General features: G+C 40.3%; 1 protein-coding gene across 5 annotated transcripts in view; it reads left to right on the top strand.

The window, feature by feature from the left end:
• The window catches only part of TNC (tenascin C), a 99,847-nt gene that overhangs the window by 52,152 nt on the left and 26,880 nt on the right, over positions 1-20,815 (top strand). The window contains exons 11-19 of one of the 5 annotated variants that reach the window (XM_027769642.1): positions 935-1,207; positions 1,725-1,997; positions 2,618-2,890; positions 4,995-5,267; positions 7,556-7,828; positions 9,341-9,613; positions 12,932-13,207; positions 17,203-17,475; positions 19,002-19,274. In XM_027769642.1, coding sequence (XP_027625443.1) covers positions 935-1,207; positions 1,725-1,997; positions 2,618-2,890; positions 4,995-5,267; positions 7,556-7,828; positions 9,341-9,613; positions 12,932-13,207; positions 17,203-17,475; positions 19,002-19,274 — 2,460 coding nt within the window. The remainder of the gene's footprint in view (positions 1-934; positions 1,208-1,724; positions 1,998-2,617; positions 2,891-4,994; positions 5,268-7,555; positions 7,829-9,340; positions 9,614-12,931; positions 13,208-17,202; positions 17,476-19,001; positions 19,275-20,815) is intronic. The other 4 variants (XM_014585691.2, XM_006142787.2, XM_027769648.1 and 1 more) reach the window with 4 other exon arrangements.

Here is a 20,815-nt window from a genome sequence, read left to right as displayed (position 1 = left end):
ATTTTCAAGTTAGAAGCCGACTTTAATAGACACATATGGCTCATTTGACATTAGCAGCAAGATGAGGCATAAAAAAAAAAATTGTTTTTTTAAATGATCTGTAAGTAGTTCTTCCTTTCTTGTTTTCAAGATCCATTTCCAAAGAAATTCTTTCTTTCTAGGTCATGCAAAGTCCAATAAAGCTCAATTCTGGGCAGAATAATCCCCTTCACACAGATTCTAACAAATGAGATTTTACTGTGTTCCCAGTGTTCAGAAGAAGAGTAAAATGGTGTACTAATAAACTATTTCATTTTAATTGTGCTTAATAAACTCTATTTCTCCTAGGGCCTTGGTCTTTTTTTCTAACAAGAAACAGTTTTTCAAAGACTCATTGCCTTCCTCAGTCCATTCTTACTGTGTTAGTGTATCTGTGAACTTTCCTATAGTGTATAGTTTATTGATTTGAACTCCAGTAACTGACAAAAATCCCAATATAAACTATAAAATAGACCTTCCTGAAGAAATTGAGGTGGTATTAAAAGGAAGATAATCTGAGAGAAGCCAACTGTCTCAAAATACAGAGGGTTAGCCAGCTTGGATCAAGGCCTCAAGAACTTTCTTATGATGAAAGATGCTTTTGAGAATGAAAACTGAAGCCGAGAGGATGATTAACATAGGTGTATACCATTGTCTAAATCTACAGGACACTGGCCATTGGGAAAATACCACTTCCAAAAATACAAAACCAAATATGTATGTAGGCAAAATATGTATTACATTGTTTTATGTGGTGTTTTAGTGGAGCCAGTGCTGCTAGGGAATGCAGTAAGTGACACCCAGCTCTCAGGCTGACATCTTCGTAGCATGGGGAATGGGGTGGCCATTTCTGGATTCTCAGAAAGAAAATGTTTTGGGGAATAGTTTAACTGACCTCATCTCTGTCATTACTCAGAACAAGCCCCTGAACTGGAAAATTTCATCGTGACTGAGGTTGGCTGGGATAGCCTCAAACTCAACTGGACCGCAGCTGACCAGGCCTATGAGCACTTTGTCATTCAGGTGCAGGAGGCCAACAAGGTGGAGGCAGCCCAGAACCTCACGGTGCCCGGCAGCCTCCGGGCTGTGGACATCCCAGGCCTCAAGGCTGCCACACCCTATAGAGTCTCCATCTATGGGGTGATCCAGGGCTATAGAACACCAGTGCTCTCTGCTGAGGCCTTCACAGGTATCATTTACCTTTCTACCTATGGCTGTTTCTCCTAGTAAGGACAAATAGACATGACAAACTTAGAATGAATTTGTTCTGGCCACAAGTGCGGTCTCATAGTGGACAGTCAGGTCACTACTTTACCTAACTTCAAAGCCATAATTACCACTTGACCATGTAAATAACACTGTGGAGTTGCACAAAGCCTAGGCTGGGGGACTAGACACACTGTGCCAATAGAGGAGACCTCTAGCTCTATAAGCAGGCTTATAAGAGATGTTTTGGTATTATATTTTTAAAAACAAACAAACAAAAAATCTTAATACTTTTATCTATTGAAAATTAGGACAATTCTTTAATGACAAAAGAAATATATTTTATCCCATCTCTTTCTTTTTTCTGTATTTCTAAAACTGGGGACTTTGCATGATGTATGTTTATCTAAAAGAAGTCACATTCTTAAGTTATATAAAACCTATTCCCTGGATCCTCGTATGCAATTTGATCATTAAACTAGTTCTTTGTCCTTCTCCAGGGGAAACTCCCAACTTGGGAGAGGTCACGGTGGCCGAGGTGGGCTGGGATGCCCTCAAGCTCAACTGGACTGCTCCGGAAGGGGTCTATGAGCACTTTTTCATTCAGGTGCAGGAGGCTGACACGCTAGAGGCAGCCCAGAACTTCACAGTCTCAGGAGTATTGAGGTCTGTGGACCTACCTGGGCTCAAAGCAGCTACTCTTTATAGCATCACCATTCGTGGGGTCACTCAGGACTTCAGCACCACCCCTCTCTCTGTTGAAGTCTCAACAGGTATTTTAGATTAATTCCCCAACTTACTTTATCCCCACTGTCTCTGCTCAGAAGGAATCAAAGCTCTATCCTGCTCTATACTGGGTTCAGCCCCAATCATGTCAGAGAAATACCAATGAGTCATTTTCTTCTCCCCAAATATCATAGTCCTTATTTGGCTAAGTCCTAATCATAACTCAGTAGCCAGTTCCATGGAAATTCCACCTATTCTTCCTTTACAAAAGTGATAGGTAACTATTCCTCCAAACCAAGTTCTAGCCACAATATCTAAGAAGTTGGAAAGCCAAACTTGTAAGAGAAATATATAGTTCTGAGCTCATTTTAAGAACAGCAAAGGACTCCCCAAAGCCCAATTTGTACATCCAGAAGGGAAGTTGTGAATAATTCCTACAACTACCTCTCATTCCCAAAGGCAGAGTTAAAAAACAAACAAACAAACAAATCCCACCTTGGTTTTATTGCCAACACTCAGAGTGTGCTCAACACCTACTGAACATCATGACTCTGTAATCAACATTAACCAGACTACTTATCCCAACCTTAGCCAAAATGCCACTTCACCAGAACCCCAGAATGTAGTTACCGGTTTTAGTAATTCAACTACTCTGTTCCTTATGCAGAGGAAGTTCCAGATCTGGGAAACCTCACAGTGACTGAGGTTAGCTGGGACACCCTCAAACTGGACTGGACTGCACCAGATGGGACCTATGACCAGTTTACCATTCAGGTCCAGGAGGCTTTTGAGGTGGAAGATGCTCACAATCTCACAGTTCCTGGCAGCCTGCGCTCCGTGGAAGTTCCAGGCCTCAGGGCTGGCACTCCTTACACAGTCACCCTGCATGGCGAGATCAGGGGACGTAGCACTAGACCCCTTGCTGTCGAGGTCATCACAGGTATAAAATCCTTCTCTCAGACCAGAGACATGACATGAGCCAGCCTGTCATCACGGGTAGAGAAAATCCCCATATGATAAGGTCCTACCTCAATGCTGTTGACAGGCAGTATCAATCTCTAACTCAGGAAGGTCTAGGTTGAGATTCCACATTGCTAGCTGAATATTCTTGAGCATATTACTTCATATCTCTGAGCTTTTGCTTATCATCTTCAAATTAGAGATAAGACCTCTGCCTCAGAACACTGTCATGAGCAATAAATGAGCTAACGAATGTAAGTGCTATGAACAGTGCCCATCATGTAGTAAGTACCAAAGAATAAATAGCTAAATTTATTGTATAGTCACAGAGTCATAAAAAAAATAAAATTAAAAAAAAAAAAAAAGAAAACAGTGAGGCCGTGCCGTGAGGCTAAGATCAGAACCTTTTAGAGAAACCTTATCATTACTGGCCTCAGCTCACAGTCAGATCTCTATAGAATAACCTTTGAAAATGACCCAGTCATCTTCTGCTGAAATTAGCCAAATATCTCTATATCACAGATACTGAAGGCAGGGATATTTCCAAAAAAAAAAAAAAAAAAAAAGGACAACCACATTTGACTTCAATGTTTTTCATTCCATGTGGGGAGAATTAACGAAAAAGACTTTTGAGACACTGGGTCTGGGTTCAAGATACTGATAATCAATGTCTGTTGTCTGAAAATTTTATTTTAGCAGCAAAACTCCTTCTGTAAATGAAATTGTCCAAGGAACTCCACTAGGTGACAGATACACAGCTATTCTTGATATGCTAGAACAGAAAAGGGGGTGATCGTATCCATATCCCCAGTGCAGTTCTTTCAGGTCTTTATGGAAGACAGTTTGAAAACAGTCCCATTAGAAAGGAAAGGTTGGCCTAGACTCTTACAGCGCATTCAGTCCTGGGACACCTTTTTAAATTAAGATCCGTGTAGATATTTTCATTTCTGTAGCTATATTCCTACCTTCTAATCCATGTCCACCTTAGATGTCTGAGAGACAGGATGAAAGATCCCATTTAGCCCTGAGAAGCATTCCATTGAACAATGGGTTTTTCTATCATCTGAATCCACTCTTTCTAAATCAGCAGTAATAACTCCATTCAATGTCCTTTCTACATTGCAGAAAAATTAATGATGGGGTCTGTGCCATTTACTGACCAAAACACAATCACTTTTCATTAAAAGTGGGCATGCTCATTTCATACAAACTGCCTTGCCTTATGATGCTGCCATTCTTCACTCAGACACACAAAGTACTAGTGGAAGAAAAATGGGAAGAGAAACACCAAGCAAAGAATGCCATATATAACCTTTGATTCCCGGAAGCGGAGATAAAACATCACACTTGTCCAAACCTGACATAGCACACACTCTAAACCAAGCAGATAGCACGTGCCCTGCAATGAGATGATATCTCTAATTTCAGGTAATGAAATGATGCAGGTAATTCTCTCCCACATGACTGTGAAGCTCCAAGAAGAATCACCCGAACAATATTTTCTAAATAATTAAGCAATCAGTTATCAGGCACTTCCTGGGTATCAGGTATGATACCAATGAAGAGGTTAATAATTATAATAATTTAATCAGACACAACCCAATTAAATGGTACTACCAGCTTCATTTAAAGGTGAAGCGAGTGAGGCTCAGAGGGTAGGTGGGTAACATGCTCAAGATTATGCACCTGGCAAATAATAATGTTGGAATTCTAACCCAGGACCATCTGCCCCCAAAGGCTTCACTTTCCACCATTCCCAGTTTTCTTCCACTGACCCACAATCCCACTTTTGCCACATGCATTCTCAGAGCTCTTCCACGAATTAATGCATTGGGGCAGATGGCTTTGCTATCTCAAGGATGAATGATGCCATTATGCCTCTTTCTGACTATTTTCAACTCCTGATGAAAGCTGTGGCCAAGATACCACAGTTCAAATTGCAAACACTTGCAGACCAAGAATTATCAGAAATAAATTAAAAATTTCTATCCCCTTTCTCTCTATCCTAGAGTTGGGCTGTGGGATGTTTGTTTTCCTCACTTTTGATTCTCAGAACTGACAAATACCTCTCTGTCCTTCTTCAGAGGAGCTCCCCCAGCTGAGAGACTTAACCATGACTGAGGTTGGCTGGGACGGCCTCAAACTCAACTGGACCACAGCTGACCAGGCCTATGAGCACTTTGTCATTCAGGTGCAGGAGGCCAACAAGGTGGAGGCAGCCCAGAACCTCACGGTGCCTGGCAGCCTCCGGGCTGTGGACATCCCAGGCCTCAAGGCTGCCACACCCTATAGAGTCTCCATCTATGGGGTGATCCAGGGCTATAGAACACCAGTGCTCTCTGCTGAGGCCTTCACAGGTACCTTCCTCTCCTGGTCTCAATGCTTTCTCCCAAGGTTCCACGCTCCCTCTTCAAGAGGTCACGTGGGGAGTCAACTTCTCTCCATAACTGAATCCTTTCTGTGAACCCCTTAGCTGCTGTCTTTGCATGCTCAGAGACCTCCCTGTGGGCTGTGCTTTGGTCCCAATGCTTTTGCCATCTCAAGGTGAATGATGCAGCTGTTGCTCTCTTTGACCTCCTGCCCTTCAACCTTCCCAACTCATATTGTACTGTCTGATGCTACAACTACATATCTTTAGAATGATAGGCTTTTGGTTTCAGGAATCAGTCTGACAGTTCAAACTTTCTTGTCCAAAGCTTGAATAGAACAAAAAGCCTCCCTTCTCATGTGTGAGTTCTGGTGAAGCACAGTTTCTTATTTACTTAGAGAGTCTTTTACTAGGAAATTGTATTTTACTATTTTCCAATCCCTCACGGGAATAAGTACAGAGGTTCTTATATTTAAGAAATGTTTCTTTAAAATGCCCTGAGTATAATAAGAGCACTGAATTACCCTCCTTCAGGCAATTCTCTTAGATACTGAGTCATTGTGAGAACATCAAATTAGCAAATAGCTAGACCAGAAAGGGAAAAAAATCATACAATTATGACTGGAGACTGTACCAGAGAGAAAGTCATTCATTAGCAGAGTACACACAGCCAGCATTTGGAACAAGGAATGTCCTAGGCTATGAATGTCAAAGAATTGATATCCTTTTACTCCTTTAATCAAGAGCTGCTCCCTGGAGTGCTGACCTTTGGATGGCAAACGCCCAACCCCAGGCCCAGCGGGGTGCCTTACTCTTTACTCATCACTCTACTCCATTTAGAAGCATTTGGGATTTCCCAGGAGCCTGCTAAACTGAGCAGCCTTCCCTAGCACTGTTTTCCAGGCTCATCTTCTTTATGTGTCTCACTTGGTTTGCAGCTCAGCAGAGTCTGTGTTGCTTTGTTCCACATTTGACCGCCCCCTCCCTTTTTTATATAATGATTGCAACTAAACGTTCATGGAAAACCTGTACATCTTAGCCGATTCTAGCAAAGCATAGCTCTACATTTCAGCCTCAGCCATTCTCGTAAATTTCACCAAGATAAACTATCATGCACAGGCAACCGCCGCGTGGATACTGACAACAAAATGCCTACAGTCCACAGCTGAGTTGATCTTGAATGTGCCGGGGCTCTTTTATCTCACATCCACAAACCTTCCCTTTCCAGAAGGTAGAGAAATCATCCACCACTTCTGATCTTTCCTGCAGATCTTGTGGTTTGGGTGTCCTTAACTTTTTATGTGTGCGCATGTTTTTCTTGTTAACGATAGCAACATTCTTGCCTCTGATGAGTTGGCCTATAGGGAGGAAGGCTGTAATCCCATCTGATCTGTGTCTCAGCAAATCTGTTGGGATGATCTCAGAGACTAGGAGCCTTCATCCTTGCTTAAGAAACAGTGCTAGCTTTTCAGATCCTGCTCCTGCCTGCCTGTTTTATTCCTGCTGCTCAGAAAAGCTCTGACAGGACCATCTCCAAGGCAAAACATGAATTCTTGACTGAGGATGGCCTCAACTGCCTTGTCTTGGCTTAACTCCCATGGTTGGCAATGCAGTACTAGCCTTCTTGGCCCACATAGAAGCAGTTAAGAGCAGGCAAGCTATTTTAACAGGATACGAGAATGGCTGGCTGGCTCTCATCTGAAGCATGAAAAAATACCAAAAATTACACTGAGAAACTGGTGATTCCCTGTAAGTCACAAAATCAGAGCCTCAAGGCATCACCTCTGGGAGGGTAAAGGTGTCAGAATTCTTTAGCCTTCATTTGAATAGATGGGAGCTCCCTCAAAGCAAAGGAAGTCTGTGGGAGGCATCCAAGTAATCTTGACCTCCAGGCATGATTTAAGGAACTGAAAGCTGCCAGCTACATATCTTTTGACCGATGGCCAGCAACTCTGAGGTGGAGCTCCCAAGAGGCATGTGTGGCTTCAAATCAGCTTGAGATCATGTGGCATGTCTTCTCGCGGGATCATGTGTGGCAAATGCAGAGAAGGGAAATCTAACTTCCAAACCTTCTCCTTCTGTTTTTCTGTTAACAAAACCCCTATCCTCTCCCATTGGCACTCATTGTTAACATTGCTTTGTTCCACCATAACCCTGAACTACCATACCACATCTTTCCATGTAGCACCAGCTCTGTTAACAACATCGGTCTTAAAACACAGACAAATAATTAACTTAAATGTATTTGTTTCTTCTTTCCTACCCTCTCCTTTTCAGCCAAAGAACCTGAAATTGGAAACTTAAGTGTTTCTGACATAACTCCTGAAAGCTTCAATCTCTCCTGGACAGCTACCGATGGGATCTTCGAGACCTTTACCATTGAAATTATTGATTCCAATAGGTTGTTGGAGACGGTGGAATATAATATCTCGGGTGCTGAGAGAACCGCTCATATCTCAGGGCTACCCCCTAGTACTGATTTTATTGTCTACCTCTCTGGACTTGCTCCCAGCATCCGGACCAAAACCATCAGTGCCACAGCCACCACAGGTATACATGTGTTCTCTCATTTCTAATTCCTTCTCTCCACAGTCTTTCTTTGCAGGGTGAAGCCACTCCTTCTTCTCGTCCATTGAAGTACAGGCCACAGGGCACCATTTTATCTATGACACTAGGTTGGCGTGCTATTTAACCTAACTCTCTTCCAACAGCAGCCCCAATGGTGGATTTCCATAAAGCCACATGTCTGCTTTATCACTGATCAAGACATTTGCAGTACAAAATGTAGTTCGGTCCAGATGGCTTTACAGACTCTGGAGAAAACACATCTCCCTTTGGTAACCAAAAAAATCATAACAAGAGTTATCTGTGACTTGGAAAGATATCAACAATAGTCAGAGGTCTTAAAAATTACATTTTGTGTTATTCTGGTGTCTTTGTCTTCCTGGTGTCTTTGACCTCATTATACCCAAATATCCCAGTTATTTAATTGAGTTGTATTGATGGCATTATATTTTTTTCCTAATTTGGAAAATGAAGAGAAAGAGCAAAGATTATTTATCGGATGCAGGCAGGATTTAGCCATACCATCCAGACCACCCTAATTCCAACTCTATTTTTATAAGAAAAGACCAAGCCATGCTGTTTTGACTCCAGAACTATGAATGGTAGATGGCAAAAATTAAATGAGAGTAAGTGTTCAAATATGGAATCTGGCTAACAAAAATAATGAAATGGCCTCACTTTAAAACTTGTGGTATCTGTAGCAAATGGTGTTCAAATATGGAATCTGGCTAACAAAAATTAGGAAATGGTCTCACTTTAAAATTTGTGGTATCTGTACCAAAAATACCATGCCAAATGCTCTCACCGTTCAGCAAGAGAACCCTAGATAGATTCAGAAAAAAATAAAATAAAAGACTTGTACATTTATAATTAGGCATTCTCAGCAATTTTAGACATTACCTTTTTTTGACAGGTAAGGAATGACATCACAAAAACTAAAAGAATATTTATGGAACCGATAGAGAAGTTTTTCTTAGAGTTCACGGAAAGAAGACCCATAGTCTAGGGAATCCAAGAGAAGGGTTGACACTGTAATGTCAAAATTATCTATGATTTAGAGTATCCATGGTTGAGGAAGGGCCTGTTCTCATTCCATATGAGAGTATGAATTATTGGGATAGTCATACAGAAAAGGCAGAGAGCCAGCATTATTCATTTCTCATTTCAGTCAAATTAAAGTATAACAAAACCTATAGGAGAAAATTCACAAAACCTATATGAGGGGTCTTCAGAAAGGTCATGGAAAGTGTATACCATGATTTCAAAAATGTTTTGTAGCAAAATAAACTCATACTTTAATTCTATTTTCCATGAATGTTTTGAAGTTCCCATATATATTTGTTTCTCATGGTTCCAACTGGTTTTCAACAATGAACAATTTCCTTTACTAGGGGGTAAAGTCTAAAACTTTATGGATTTAGTCCTATGTGTTTTGATTTTGACTCTATAATGGTGTTTTCAATTAACACACTTTCATATTTTTTCTTCTTACTTTAGTAGCCGAACCTCTCCTTAGCCACCTCACTGTCTCGAACGTGACCTGGGACAGTGTGTCCATCTCGTGGAAAGCTCGGGAGTCTGCCTTTGATAGCTTTCTTATAGAAGTTAGTAATTCTGAGCAACCCCAGGAGACGGTGGTGCATTCTGTGCCTGGGGCATTTCGCAACTCTGTTATCACCAACCTCAGAGCTTCTTCTAATTATACTGCCCACCTTCATGGGCTGATTGGTGGGCAACATGCTCGGACCCTGATGGTGCAAGCAACCACAGGTATTTTCCATTATGAGCTCTTCACTCTTCTTTGAACTTCCTCTGTATGACATTTCCCAAATCACCCACTACCCACTTTGTATCCTTCTAGTTGCTCTGGATCCTTCTCAAACTTGGTAAAGCAACCCATATCAGAGTTCTAAAGCTTTAAAATAACTTTCATCCCAAATGAAGGGACTCTAGTGTCAACCTCATTTTCCTAACCAGCCGTTCACATCTGGAGTTGCTCTGCTTGTTTGTGTAAAGTTAGCATGATTTGCTTTGGTTGAATTTCTAAGCCATCCTTTCATTTGATCTTGAATAATCATTCCCAGTACTACCTATTATCATCTGCCTGTGGTCTTTCTAATCAAAGTTTTCCTAAGTCATATTCAAAGAGGTGTGTGCATGCTGAGTTTGCTTCCTTGGTTTGGAATAATCTACACTTATTCTCTCTAAAAGGATTTTAAATAGTGAGCCCTTTGCATGCTAAGAAAGGACCCTACGTTATGCCCCAAGAACTGCATGAGAGGACTCAGTGTTTGCATCTTGTTCTTGAGACTTTTGTCTGGGTTTCCTACAAACAGACTGCTCTTTTTTGACACTTACTGTGTCAAGCATGTTTGGTCTGCCACTCGTATCTGTCACAAAGTGTCAGAAAAGTCTTTCCATTCAGCATCTATCCAAATCTTGGTGCATGTGGTGAATATTCACAGCATTACATGTTTTAATGTTTATCTTTCCTGGGATCAGACAGCATATCAAGGAATTGTCACAAAGGGTTAGAAGTGTCCAGAGAAAAACTTGCATGGAACACTGACCACACTTTAACCACCATTCTCTTTCTGAGTTTTTTCTTGTATCTTACTTTACCCTCTAAGAGATAGCTGAATATAATGCTGACTTCATGAACCTAAGTCTTACCCTGCATGAATGTGTTGGCACTGCCAACCTTTGTCTGGTAGCATGAGAAGAATTGCAACATGTAACTTGAATTTGTGAGATTACTTCTACAGCAAAACACAGGGAAAAAAAAAAAAAAACAGAGCTCCATTTGAGGGATTTTATCTTTTCAGTAGTGGTTGAGGGAACTTTTCAATACTAATGCTGAAAACTGTAGCATCACTAGCTTCTCAAACTAATTGATAAGTAGGAAATCCCATGTCATTGCTTATAGCTATATTTTGCTTCTGAGCCACTGAGCCAGATCCTTTCTGTCCTTAAAGACTTTATGGCATCAAGTTATGCTATTCAATTGTGCACTTAAAGCTTATGCTCATGAGCTTCTTCTTTCCTCTCGTAACTGATACTGAAACAAAATTCCTCCCAAGTCCTTGAAAGCAATAGCCTGATTCTTTCCAATCCTAAATCCTGACCCTAATATCTCAATCCTCCAGGACTGTTGCCTCTCTCTGAAATACAGTCTGGATTGAATTTATTTTAACATTTCTATTACTTGATAAATGAGCTTATAATACCAGTCTCATACATCTCAGTGCAAACTAGCCATATAGGACCCATTAATTGAGTTGTACTCCTCACTGATCATCTAGACTTTACATGACAAGAGAAATTTATCCTCGTATAAAACCATCCACATTTTTAAATTATTCAGTAAATTAATATCTTAATTAGAAAATGCAAGCCTTAGGGCCAGCAGATGGCATAGCATTTATGTTGCTAGACTTTCAGATGGCCAACCACAGTTTGAGTCCTGGACCCAGTGGCTTGACACTCACACCAGGCATGTGTGCATGCATGCCCAAAATTCTGGGAGGAGAACGGAGGAGAAAGGATTGTGATGTGGCTATCTCCCCTGGGGGGTGATGTCTCACTTTCCCTCTCACTGTCTCTGTCTGTCTCTCTCTGGTGAGTGCACACACCGTAAGGCAAAAACCTCTACCAAAAAAAAAAAGAAAGAAAACAAACAAGAAAATGCAATGCAAGGCCAGGCCAGTCCTATAGCTTAGTGGTTAAAAGTATCAGATCCTACACAGCCAACTGCAGTTCACATCCTGGCCCGGCAGCTTGAAAAAGACATGGTACATGTGTGCATGCATGTCCCAAATACCTACAAGGTGGACCAATGGAGAAGGGATTGCAACATGACCACACCCCACTGGGAGGTGCTTTCTCCAGCTCTCTCACTCTTTCTCTCACTCTTTCTCTCTCTCTGTCTCTCTGCCTCTCTCTGGTGAATGCATGCACCCTTTAATTATTAAAAAAAGAGAAGAAAATACAATGACTAACTTCAAGTTTTTCTTTAACTTTTGCTCTCTGCACAATTTTTTTTTTTTTTTTTTTTTTTTTTTAGAGAGGTTTTTGCTACAGGGCGCGTGCCCTCGCCAGAAAGACAGAGAGAGGCAGAGAGATAGAAAGCGAGAAATCACCCCCCAGGGGGGATGATCACGCTGCAATCCCTTCTCCTCCATTCTCCTCTCGGGATCTTGAGCACACACACACATGCACCCAGCGTGAGTTTAAGCCGCCAGGTCCAGGACTTGAACCGTGGTCAAGTACATGGGAGTCCAGTGACATAGCCATTACGCTAACTGCTGGTCCCTAACACAAATTTTTTAATGGATGTCATTTTCAGCTTATAATATTCAGTGTGCTGTATAGATTTTACTACAGTGCATACATTTGGGTTTTTGAATACAATTTCCCTAGTATAGATATTAACCTTTAATTTGTGCAATCTAAATAGATTTTTTATTAAAACTAAAAAAAGAAAACTCCAAAGTAGCATTTTCTAAAGCATGATCAGTGGAACACCAGCTCCCTGAAATGTTCAAAGAATATTCTCAGAAAAGATATTCATTCATCCAAAAGGTTATAAAATCCTGACCTTAACAAAAGCAAACAGGTTTATTTACAGAACCAGCCCATCAGAATCTTTAAAATGCTAACACACTTCTTTGTGAACCTCTAATCTATGGTAACACCTAATATTCAGTGTTTACCATGCATACTGCACCATGAAGTTATTATTATTTTTTTTTGAACATCTTCTAGGGTTAGGACCACACCGCAAACCGTAGAGAATGTACCCTTTACATTAGTCCTAGATACCTCTCTAATGGCTTGTTCAGCTTTATTCATACACACTACCCAATGGCTATGTCTATACTTTAAAGGAACACAAATCCACACCCACAGAGAAAACTACATTCTCTATCATTGCGATCAATGCAGGTGTAGGTACAGCCTTAAATACCAACTTTCCTATAAATATTTGGAGATGTTGAGGCATTTGTGTCCTATGGCTACATTCTGGAGAAATCTATTGTTTCCTCTAATCATGTATATCTTTCTCTACCCACATTCTTTCCTCTTCAGAGCCAGAGCCACAGTTGGGCATGCTAATCCTTAGCAATATTACTCCCGACAGCTTCAACGTGTCATGGACCACTCAAGCTGGGCTTTTTGCAAAGATTATAATCAATGTGAGCGATGCTCACTCATTACATGAATCCCAGCAACTTACAATCTCAGGAGATGCACAGCAAGCTCACATCACGGGCTTGGTGGAGAACACGGGCTATGACGTTAGTGTGGCAGGGACCACCTGGGCTGGGGACCCCACCAGACCCCTCACTGCCTTTGTCGTCACAGGTACTCAATCAGAGGTTCTCACTTGTCTGTTTAGAACTCTGACACAGGGAAGGGGTGGGGCGGAAAATAGGCATTTGAAAGGAAAATTCAACCCAAAATAGTCTTCACTCCAAATCTAAACTTAAAAAAAATTTTAATGGACAAATAATTGTATATATTTATGGAGGTACATGTAATGTTTTGATATATCTATTATATATCACAGAATGATTAAATCAAGCTAATTACCTTATCCGTTACCTCACTTACTTATCATGTGTGTGCATATGTGTGCGTGCGCGCGTGTGTGTATGTGGTAAGAACATTTAAAATCTACTCTTTTAACAGTTTTGAAATATACAATACATTATCATTAATTACAGTCACTATGCTGTGCAATTGATTACTAAATCTTATTTCTTCTGTCTCACTGAACACGGTGCCCATTGACCAATATCTCTTCTTTCTTCATCCCCCACTCTGGTCCCAGAAACAACCATTCCACTCTCTACTTCTTTGAGGTCAACTTGCTTTGATCCCACATATAAGTGAAAACATGTAGTATTTGTCTTTCTGTGCATGGCTTATTGCACTCAGCATAATGTTCTCCAGGTTCCTCCATGTTGTTGCAGATGAAAGAACTTCCTTTCTTAAGACTCCATAGTATCCCATTGTGTATAAGGACAACATTTTCATTATCCATTGACACAGGTTGCCTTATTCACAGCAGCCAAGATATCAAATATAAACTTGTGAGGAGAGAGCACATGCCATCGGAAAGGAGAGGTCTTTCACAGAGACTCTTAAGAGGTGGAGACCGTGTTCTCAACAGTTGCATAAACCTGTCCAGGGTTTTGATGCTGCCCTATTTTGTCTGACCCATAGTTTGGAGTTTCTGGATACTCTAAAAGTGAATTCTAAGTTAGTAAAAACCTGGAACAGAAATGTTGCCCATAAAGCATACAAGATAAAACAGTGTATAAACCACCTGCCCCAGATATAGATCTATCTTTTTGATTTGAAAAAAACCTTCTTAAAATTGATACAACAACAGATAGACAAAGGTTTGATCTAGGATGGTAAATAAATTACAAGCTTAATTAAACTTCATCTATTCATTAAACTCAATATCTAGCTTATCTTTGAATTACATAACAAATTATATATGAAGTATATAAGAATAATATAAGAATCAAAAAATGGTTTTCTATTTTCTTTCCTGATAGTACCCAGAAGTTAGTGACAAGGCTGCAAATGGTGTCAATTTACCAAATCTCGAGGCTGAAAATTTCAGGAAATATTTAAAAGTCTTTTACCTTCCACTAATATAACTTTTAGAAGGCAGAATTTGCCATCTAATTTTTATATTAAACCAGGTTTCTCCCAGAATCTAAATCGCTGTATGTTAATAAAGACCATTAAAAATTGAATTGGAAGCAGTATGGTATCCCAGAAGAGTAAGGATTTTGAACTCAAGCCACTGTGGCTTCCAAACCTCTCGTACAATTTTTTAGTTAAACTTGCCAAATATTTAACTGTTTGATCCCTGATGTCCCTATGTATGGAGAAAGGATACCCACAGGCACCTCTGGCAGACTGTCTCTGGGATTAAAAAGACATGATGAATTTTAGTTGCCTGGCATCCAGGAGGGAGATTTCTTCTGCTTTCTCCCAGGAGTATAAAGTGGTGTTCTTAAAAATATCCAACTAGCTGAGATAGAAATAATAGGCCTATGATATGCTTTAATGTAAGGTTAAAAGTGATTGTTTTTTCTGTCCAGTAATTTATTGTGAATTACATGATTCAATTCAGTTCTTAATGCAGATCATAATTTCTTAAGGAGGATGTTGGACTAGGACGAATGACCATGGATCCCATCAGGCCCTTGCTTACAGCGTCTTACAGGACCTCCTACAGAATAGGAAGAAGAAAGGGAGACTGGGAGAGCTGGTCTTGGGAAGCCTAGAGCCAGTTACAGCACAGTCCCAGCTAATCCATGACATGAAAAGACTGCGTTTTAAAAGAAGCATATTAAACAAGAGAAAAAGCTGAATAGGCAGGACTATAAATAGCCAACCCTTGATTGACTAATTGCCTGAACACTCTCATTTCAATCGAAATTCACTGCTTTGATCCTATGGAGGCCAGCTATCAAAGAGAGAGGCCACTTATCTAAACAAAACCCAGCAACAGAATCAGAGATCCTTGTCTTGCAGACCAGTAAGGTTGTTTACACAGCATGTGAGAGTTCATCTTTGCCTTTGATAGAGTTATGATTCTTGGGAGATATTTATGTGGGGAAAAAAAAAAAGCCTTCAAAGAAATACCAAGCATTTCAAAATAAGTACTAAATGTCCAAGTAGCAGCAAAGTTTAAGTCTCTGTTTAGGGGATAAGGGCATTCACTCACTTATTCATTCAATCACCAAATGTCTTTTTAGAACATTTTCCTTTACATCCCCTGGATTAGACCCTGGGCGTTTGTTCAAGGTCACTTATCTCTCTGCAGTGGAAAAGAAGGCTCAAAACTAGACAAAGTTAGTTTGGAATTCCTGCCTCTTTGCTCCTTCTGAAAAAGTAAACACATTTATCATTTCTGTTTTGTTTTGTTAGAGAGGAGGTACTAGGCTTTCTCCACTAATCCTGCTTATGCCTCAAGATTATTTGGCTCTAATGGGGATTGCTAATTAGAGTTGGCTTGGGGTGCAGAAAGAACATAGAACTTGGAGTCAGAAGACCCTGTTGGATCCCAGCTTAACCATTACCTGTAGATCTGTGACCTTGGACAAGTCATTGACCTCTCTGTTTCCTTTAGCTCTCATGCGGTGGAGGGGTGAGTAGCAATTCTATTTTACAGAGATCTGAAAAAATTAAATGAGATAATGATTGTGATGCTTTCTCAGTTGGAAAGTACTGGTAAAAATTTAACGGATATAAGCTTACTCCTTTTGGAAATCCTCATCTGAGAAATAGAATGCCTAGGGCACAGATGTTTGCTGAATGAATGAAGAAATGATGATGCCAGAATTTACTGAAAATCTAGATATGTCCTTATTTTCTAACTTTATCCAAAAGAACAAACAGCAAATAAATTAGAAAAACTTAGAATTCCTTACCAGGTCATAGTAATAAATTATTAATTTTAACACTTGAAAAAGATACTTAGTTTTTGTCTCAGCTCATGAGGATGCACCACTACTTGGTCTAATCAACTTGATTCAAATGTGAACTGGATTAAAAACATGTAAAGTACACCAAAAAGGAAATACATTTGCAAAATGAATAAATAAAGATGATTAGGTACCCACAGATGGCATAATGATTATGTCACTGGACTCCTATGTAGTCATTCATGGTTGGAGTCCCAGAACCTGTGACTTAAAACTCACACCAGGCACATGTGCATGTGTGTCCAAAATCCAGAGAGGAGATTGGAGGAGAAAGGATTATAGCATAGCCATTCCCCTGGGGGGAGGGGTGATTTCTCAGTTTCTGTCTCTCTGTCTCCCTGTCTCTTTGGTGAGCACACACACCCTAGAGCAAAATATCTCTCTAAAAATAAATAAATAAGTAAATAAATAAGATTTATTTCAAGACCAGAAGCCAAAGGGAAGTAAAGAAAGGGCCCTAAACCCAAAAGAATATGTTATATTTATAGAGAAAAAAAAATTCATGACCTTTAGAATCAGAGCTAACTAAAAACCTTATTCTATTACATGTTAGCGTGTGACTTGGTTACAATTCACAAGTCATCACATGATTCACATGTCTGTCAACCTCTTTGAAACTCCATTTTCTCACTTTCAAAACAGGAATAATGCCTACTTCATAGACTTGTTAAGAGAATCACACAATGTTATCCGATATCTAATACATTCTTACTAAATTTTCACTTTCTGTTCATGTAACACATCGAATGACTGATGGGCTGTCTATCGGTGTTCTTAGAAACTTGTGCTACCCTGGCAGAGTTAGTGCTGCTAACCTGAGTTATTTTCACTCCTCCCTTCTTTCAGAGGCTCTGCCCCTTCTGGAAAACCTAACCATTTCCGACATTAATCCCTACGGGTTCACAGTTTCCTGGATGGCATCGGAGAATGCCTTTGACAGCTTTCTAGTAACCGTGGTGGATTCTGGAAAGCTGCTGGACCCCCAGGAATTCACACTTTCAGGAACCCAGAGGAAGCTGGAGCTTAGAGGCCTCATAACAGGCATTGGCTATGAGGTTATGGTCTCTGGCTTCACCCAAGGGCACCAAACCAAGCCCTTGAGGGCTGAGATTGTTACAGGTATTTCAATTCAAGTGAGCCATTCTTTCCTCTGCCTAGACCCTCTTTCCATTTAATCTGTCTCCCAGACTGCCATGACTGTAACATCTTTGTCCATATCCCTAGTTAATCCATGGATGGGACCTGTTCTGTCATGTTTTGTCCATATTCCCTCTTGTCTCATATATCTAATGAGCACTCCCCACTTCCACTCCAGGAATGAGAAGGTCGAAATGTTTCCACTAGGTACTTCAAATCCTTTGGACCATACCTTGTCAATAGTTCTTATATGCTTATTTTATATTACCACCCTTGTGTTCATCCTGGCTGGCCACCAGCTATATTTCAGCCTTCTCAAAGAAATATACCAATGAGTATATTTTGAAAATGTGTTTAAAACCTTTGTCATCTGAAAGTCTCAACTGTGATCTTAACATACTTACCCAGTGGATTTGACATTGGACTTGTCAGATATGAACTTTTATTGGTTAACAATAATACCAGGAAAAAGTCTTCGACACAGACTAAATCCATAACTTTTGTAAGACTAATAATTTCTAGAAAAATGCAACATTAACAATGTTAACAGTCAAAATCTGTGTTTCCCAAAGTCTTTCTAGAGATAGCCATAGAGTATTCAAAGACCCTACTTGGTGAAGAAGTTCCATATTCAGATAAGTTTGGAAACATTGAGTTAAACAAGATCCTTGAACATCCTTATGAGCATGGTAAATCTCTAAGCAGGACTTATCCAGGCAGTATTTCCAAAACTTACCTGACAATGGATACTTCTTAAGGAAGAGTATTAAACAGGAATCGTTTGCTCTGAGTACATTTTGGGAAACTCAGAAATCCATATTGACATTGAGTTTTGTCTAGTTAAGGCAATGCAAGATGAAATCCTGTGTTTGAAGTGTGTAATTTAAGGGTCCTAAGCTTCAGTTCTACCATCTGAACACTTATCTCATTATTAAAATAGCAATAAAAGATAATTAAGCAAGCAAGAAAGTCTTCTTTAGTGAAACAGCTCCAAGAACAAAGCAAAAAGACCATAACAATTTAAAAGTCGTTTTGCTCAGGCTCAGGGGAAATATAATCAGCAGTATCACCATGGGCAGTTCTACAGATCGTTAGTGCTGGTTTATTTGTCTTTTCAAAAAGAAAAAAGGTTTCACAAAGGATGGGCATGCAGCCACTGAAGAAAGACAGCAAATGTAAACAAGTTACTGGCTTTGAACTTGTTTAATAATATATGGGCGGAGCAAATGCTGAGTCCAGATGTGGATTTACAGAATTGCTTTTTAGACAAAACTCGCATATACAAGCATGCACTCGGCTTGTATTGAACATGTCAACTCCATCTTTCTCTACCCCAGCCCTACCACACTTGTTAATGTTGAATGATTTTATTTTGGTATCTCAGGACACTTCTATCTGTGAAAGCTGGGGCATCACTGCATATTGATACCCCCACTGGAAAGAAGATTGCACAGGCCGGTAAATGATGTTCTCTTTCCTCCTTCTCCCACCATTTTCTCCCCATCTAGAAGCAGAACCAGAAGTTGACAACCTTCTGGTTTCAGATGCCACCCCAGACGGTTTCCGTCTGTCCTGGACAGCTGATGAAGGGGTCTTCAACAATTTTGTTCTCAAAATCAGAGATACCAAAAAGCAATCTGAGCCACTGGAAATAACCCTACTTGCCCCTGAACGTACCAGGGATATAACTGGCCTCAGAGAGGCCACTGAATACGAAATTGAACTCTATGGAATAAGCAATGGAAGGCGATCACAACCAGTCAGTGCTATAGCAACAACAGGTACTGTAAATAATCAGGAGAGGTCAGAGAAAAGTTACAACATGGGTGGGTCTTCTAACAGGACTGGGTAATTATAAGACCTGTAGATACAGGCAAGCCTGTGTTCAGATCTGGCTCTTCCAATTATAGACTGTGCAACCTTTGACAATTTGCCTTAATTTTATACAAAAAAAAAGGTATGATGCCATTTATTTAAGAGCGTTGTGAGGATTAAATGAGATAACTAATGAGGTAAAGTGCATACGCAATGCTTAGCACATAGCAAGGCTTAACAAATAAGAGCTATTCATGTTGTCATTAATGCAGCATCATCATTATAATTAGCACTTTTTTTTTAACAATTCCAAAGATTCTTTCTTCTATGTATCATCTCATTAGATTTTATCCAGTGATAAACTTCCTTGTTATTTGGTCAAACATTTCAAGCTACACTAGGTGACGGGATAATGGAAAAGTGGCACCTCTACCTATAAAGATTAATATTTATAAATGCTATACGTGAACAATCAGTACTGTGGTTCAGCAAGGAAATAGGAGGGATCTGGCAGAGTCAACAAGCAATTACTCTTTGTGAAGCTCACTAACTTAATTTTTTCAGTTTCTTTCTTTATTCAATGAGTGAGAGAGAGAAAGACAGAAAAATGAAGAGTCACCCATAACAGGGTCTTCACAGCATGATCCACCCCCACTTCAGCCAGCCTCAGATTAGAGAAATTCATGCTCCCAGCAAGCTCAGGAAGGTCTCTAGACACGAGTCCAGAATCTTCCCGTTAGAGTCAGCCTTGTAGAGCATTATATTACTGCTGCACCACTGTCCAGCCCCAAAGCTCACAAACCTTATTCAACACCCAGACAACCTCTTGCTTGATTGCTTGCTTGCTTGCTTGTGTTCTCTTTATTGTTGTCTTGCTTTCCTTCTATTGTCAGTAGATATGTGCATACTTTCCAAAGAGGGGAAGTGAGAGAGAAGGAGAAAGGAAAGAGAAAGCAAAAGAAGGCATGTAGGATGCAGTCATGATATAATCCTTTTTCCTTTATTCTTCCCTCTCATCAGGATTTTGGGCATGCACACACATGTGTCCAACAAGTTTTCAAATTTTGCACATGCACATGCAGGTTTCTAACTGCAGTTCGCCATGTGGGATCCAGCTCTCCTAACCACTGCAGGCCCAGCCCCTTCTAACAACTCTTAAAATAAACCTACAGGGAAAAATGAAAACCCTTTTCCGGATGAGCTATTTAAGAAAGAAAAAAAGTGATTAATAACATGACTCTTGGGACCAGCAGGTAGTGTAATGGCTATGTCTCTGGACTCCCATGTAGTTGACTGCTTGTTGTTCAAGTTCCAGACCCTGTGGTTTAAACTCACACTGGGCACATGTGCATGTGTGCCCAAAAGCCTGAGAGGAGAATCGAGGAGAAGGGACTGCAGCATGGCCATCCCCTCTGGGGGGAGCGGTGATTTTCACTTTCTGTATTTCTGTCTGTCTGTCTTTCTGGTGAGTGCATGCACCCTATAGCAAAAACCTCTCCAAAAACTA

Source organism: Tupaia chinensis, unplaced genomic scaffold (genome assembly GCF_000334495.1).
Source record: "Tupaia chinensis unplaced genomic scaffold, TupChi_1.0 Scaffold000081_1, whole genome shotgun sequence".
Lineage (NCBI taxonomy): Eukaryota > Metazoa > Chordata > Mammalia > Scandentia > Tupaiidae > Tupaia > Tupaia belangeri.
This window is presented reverse-complemented; position numbering and strand designations above follow the sequence as displayed.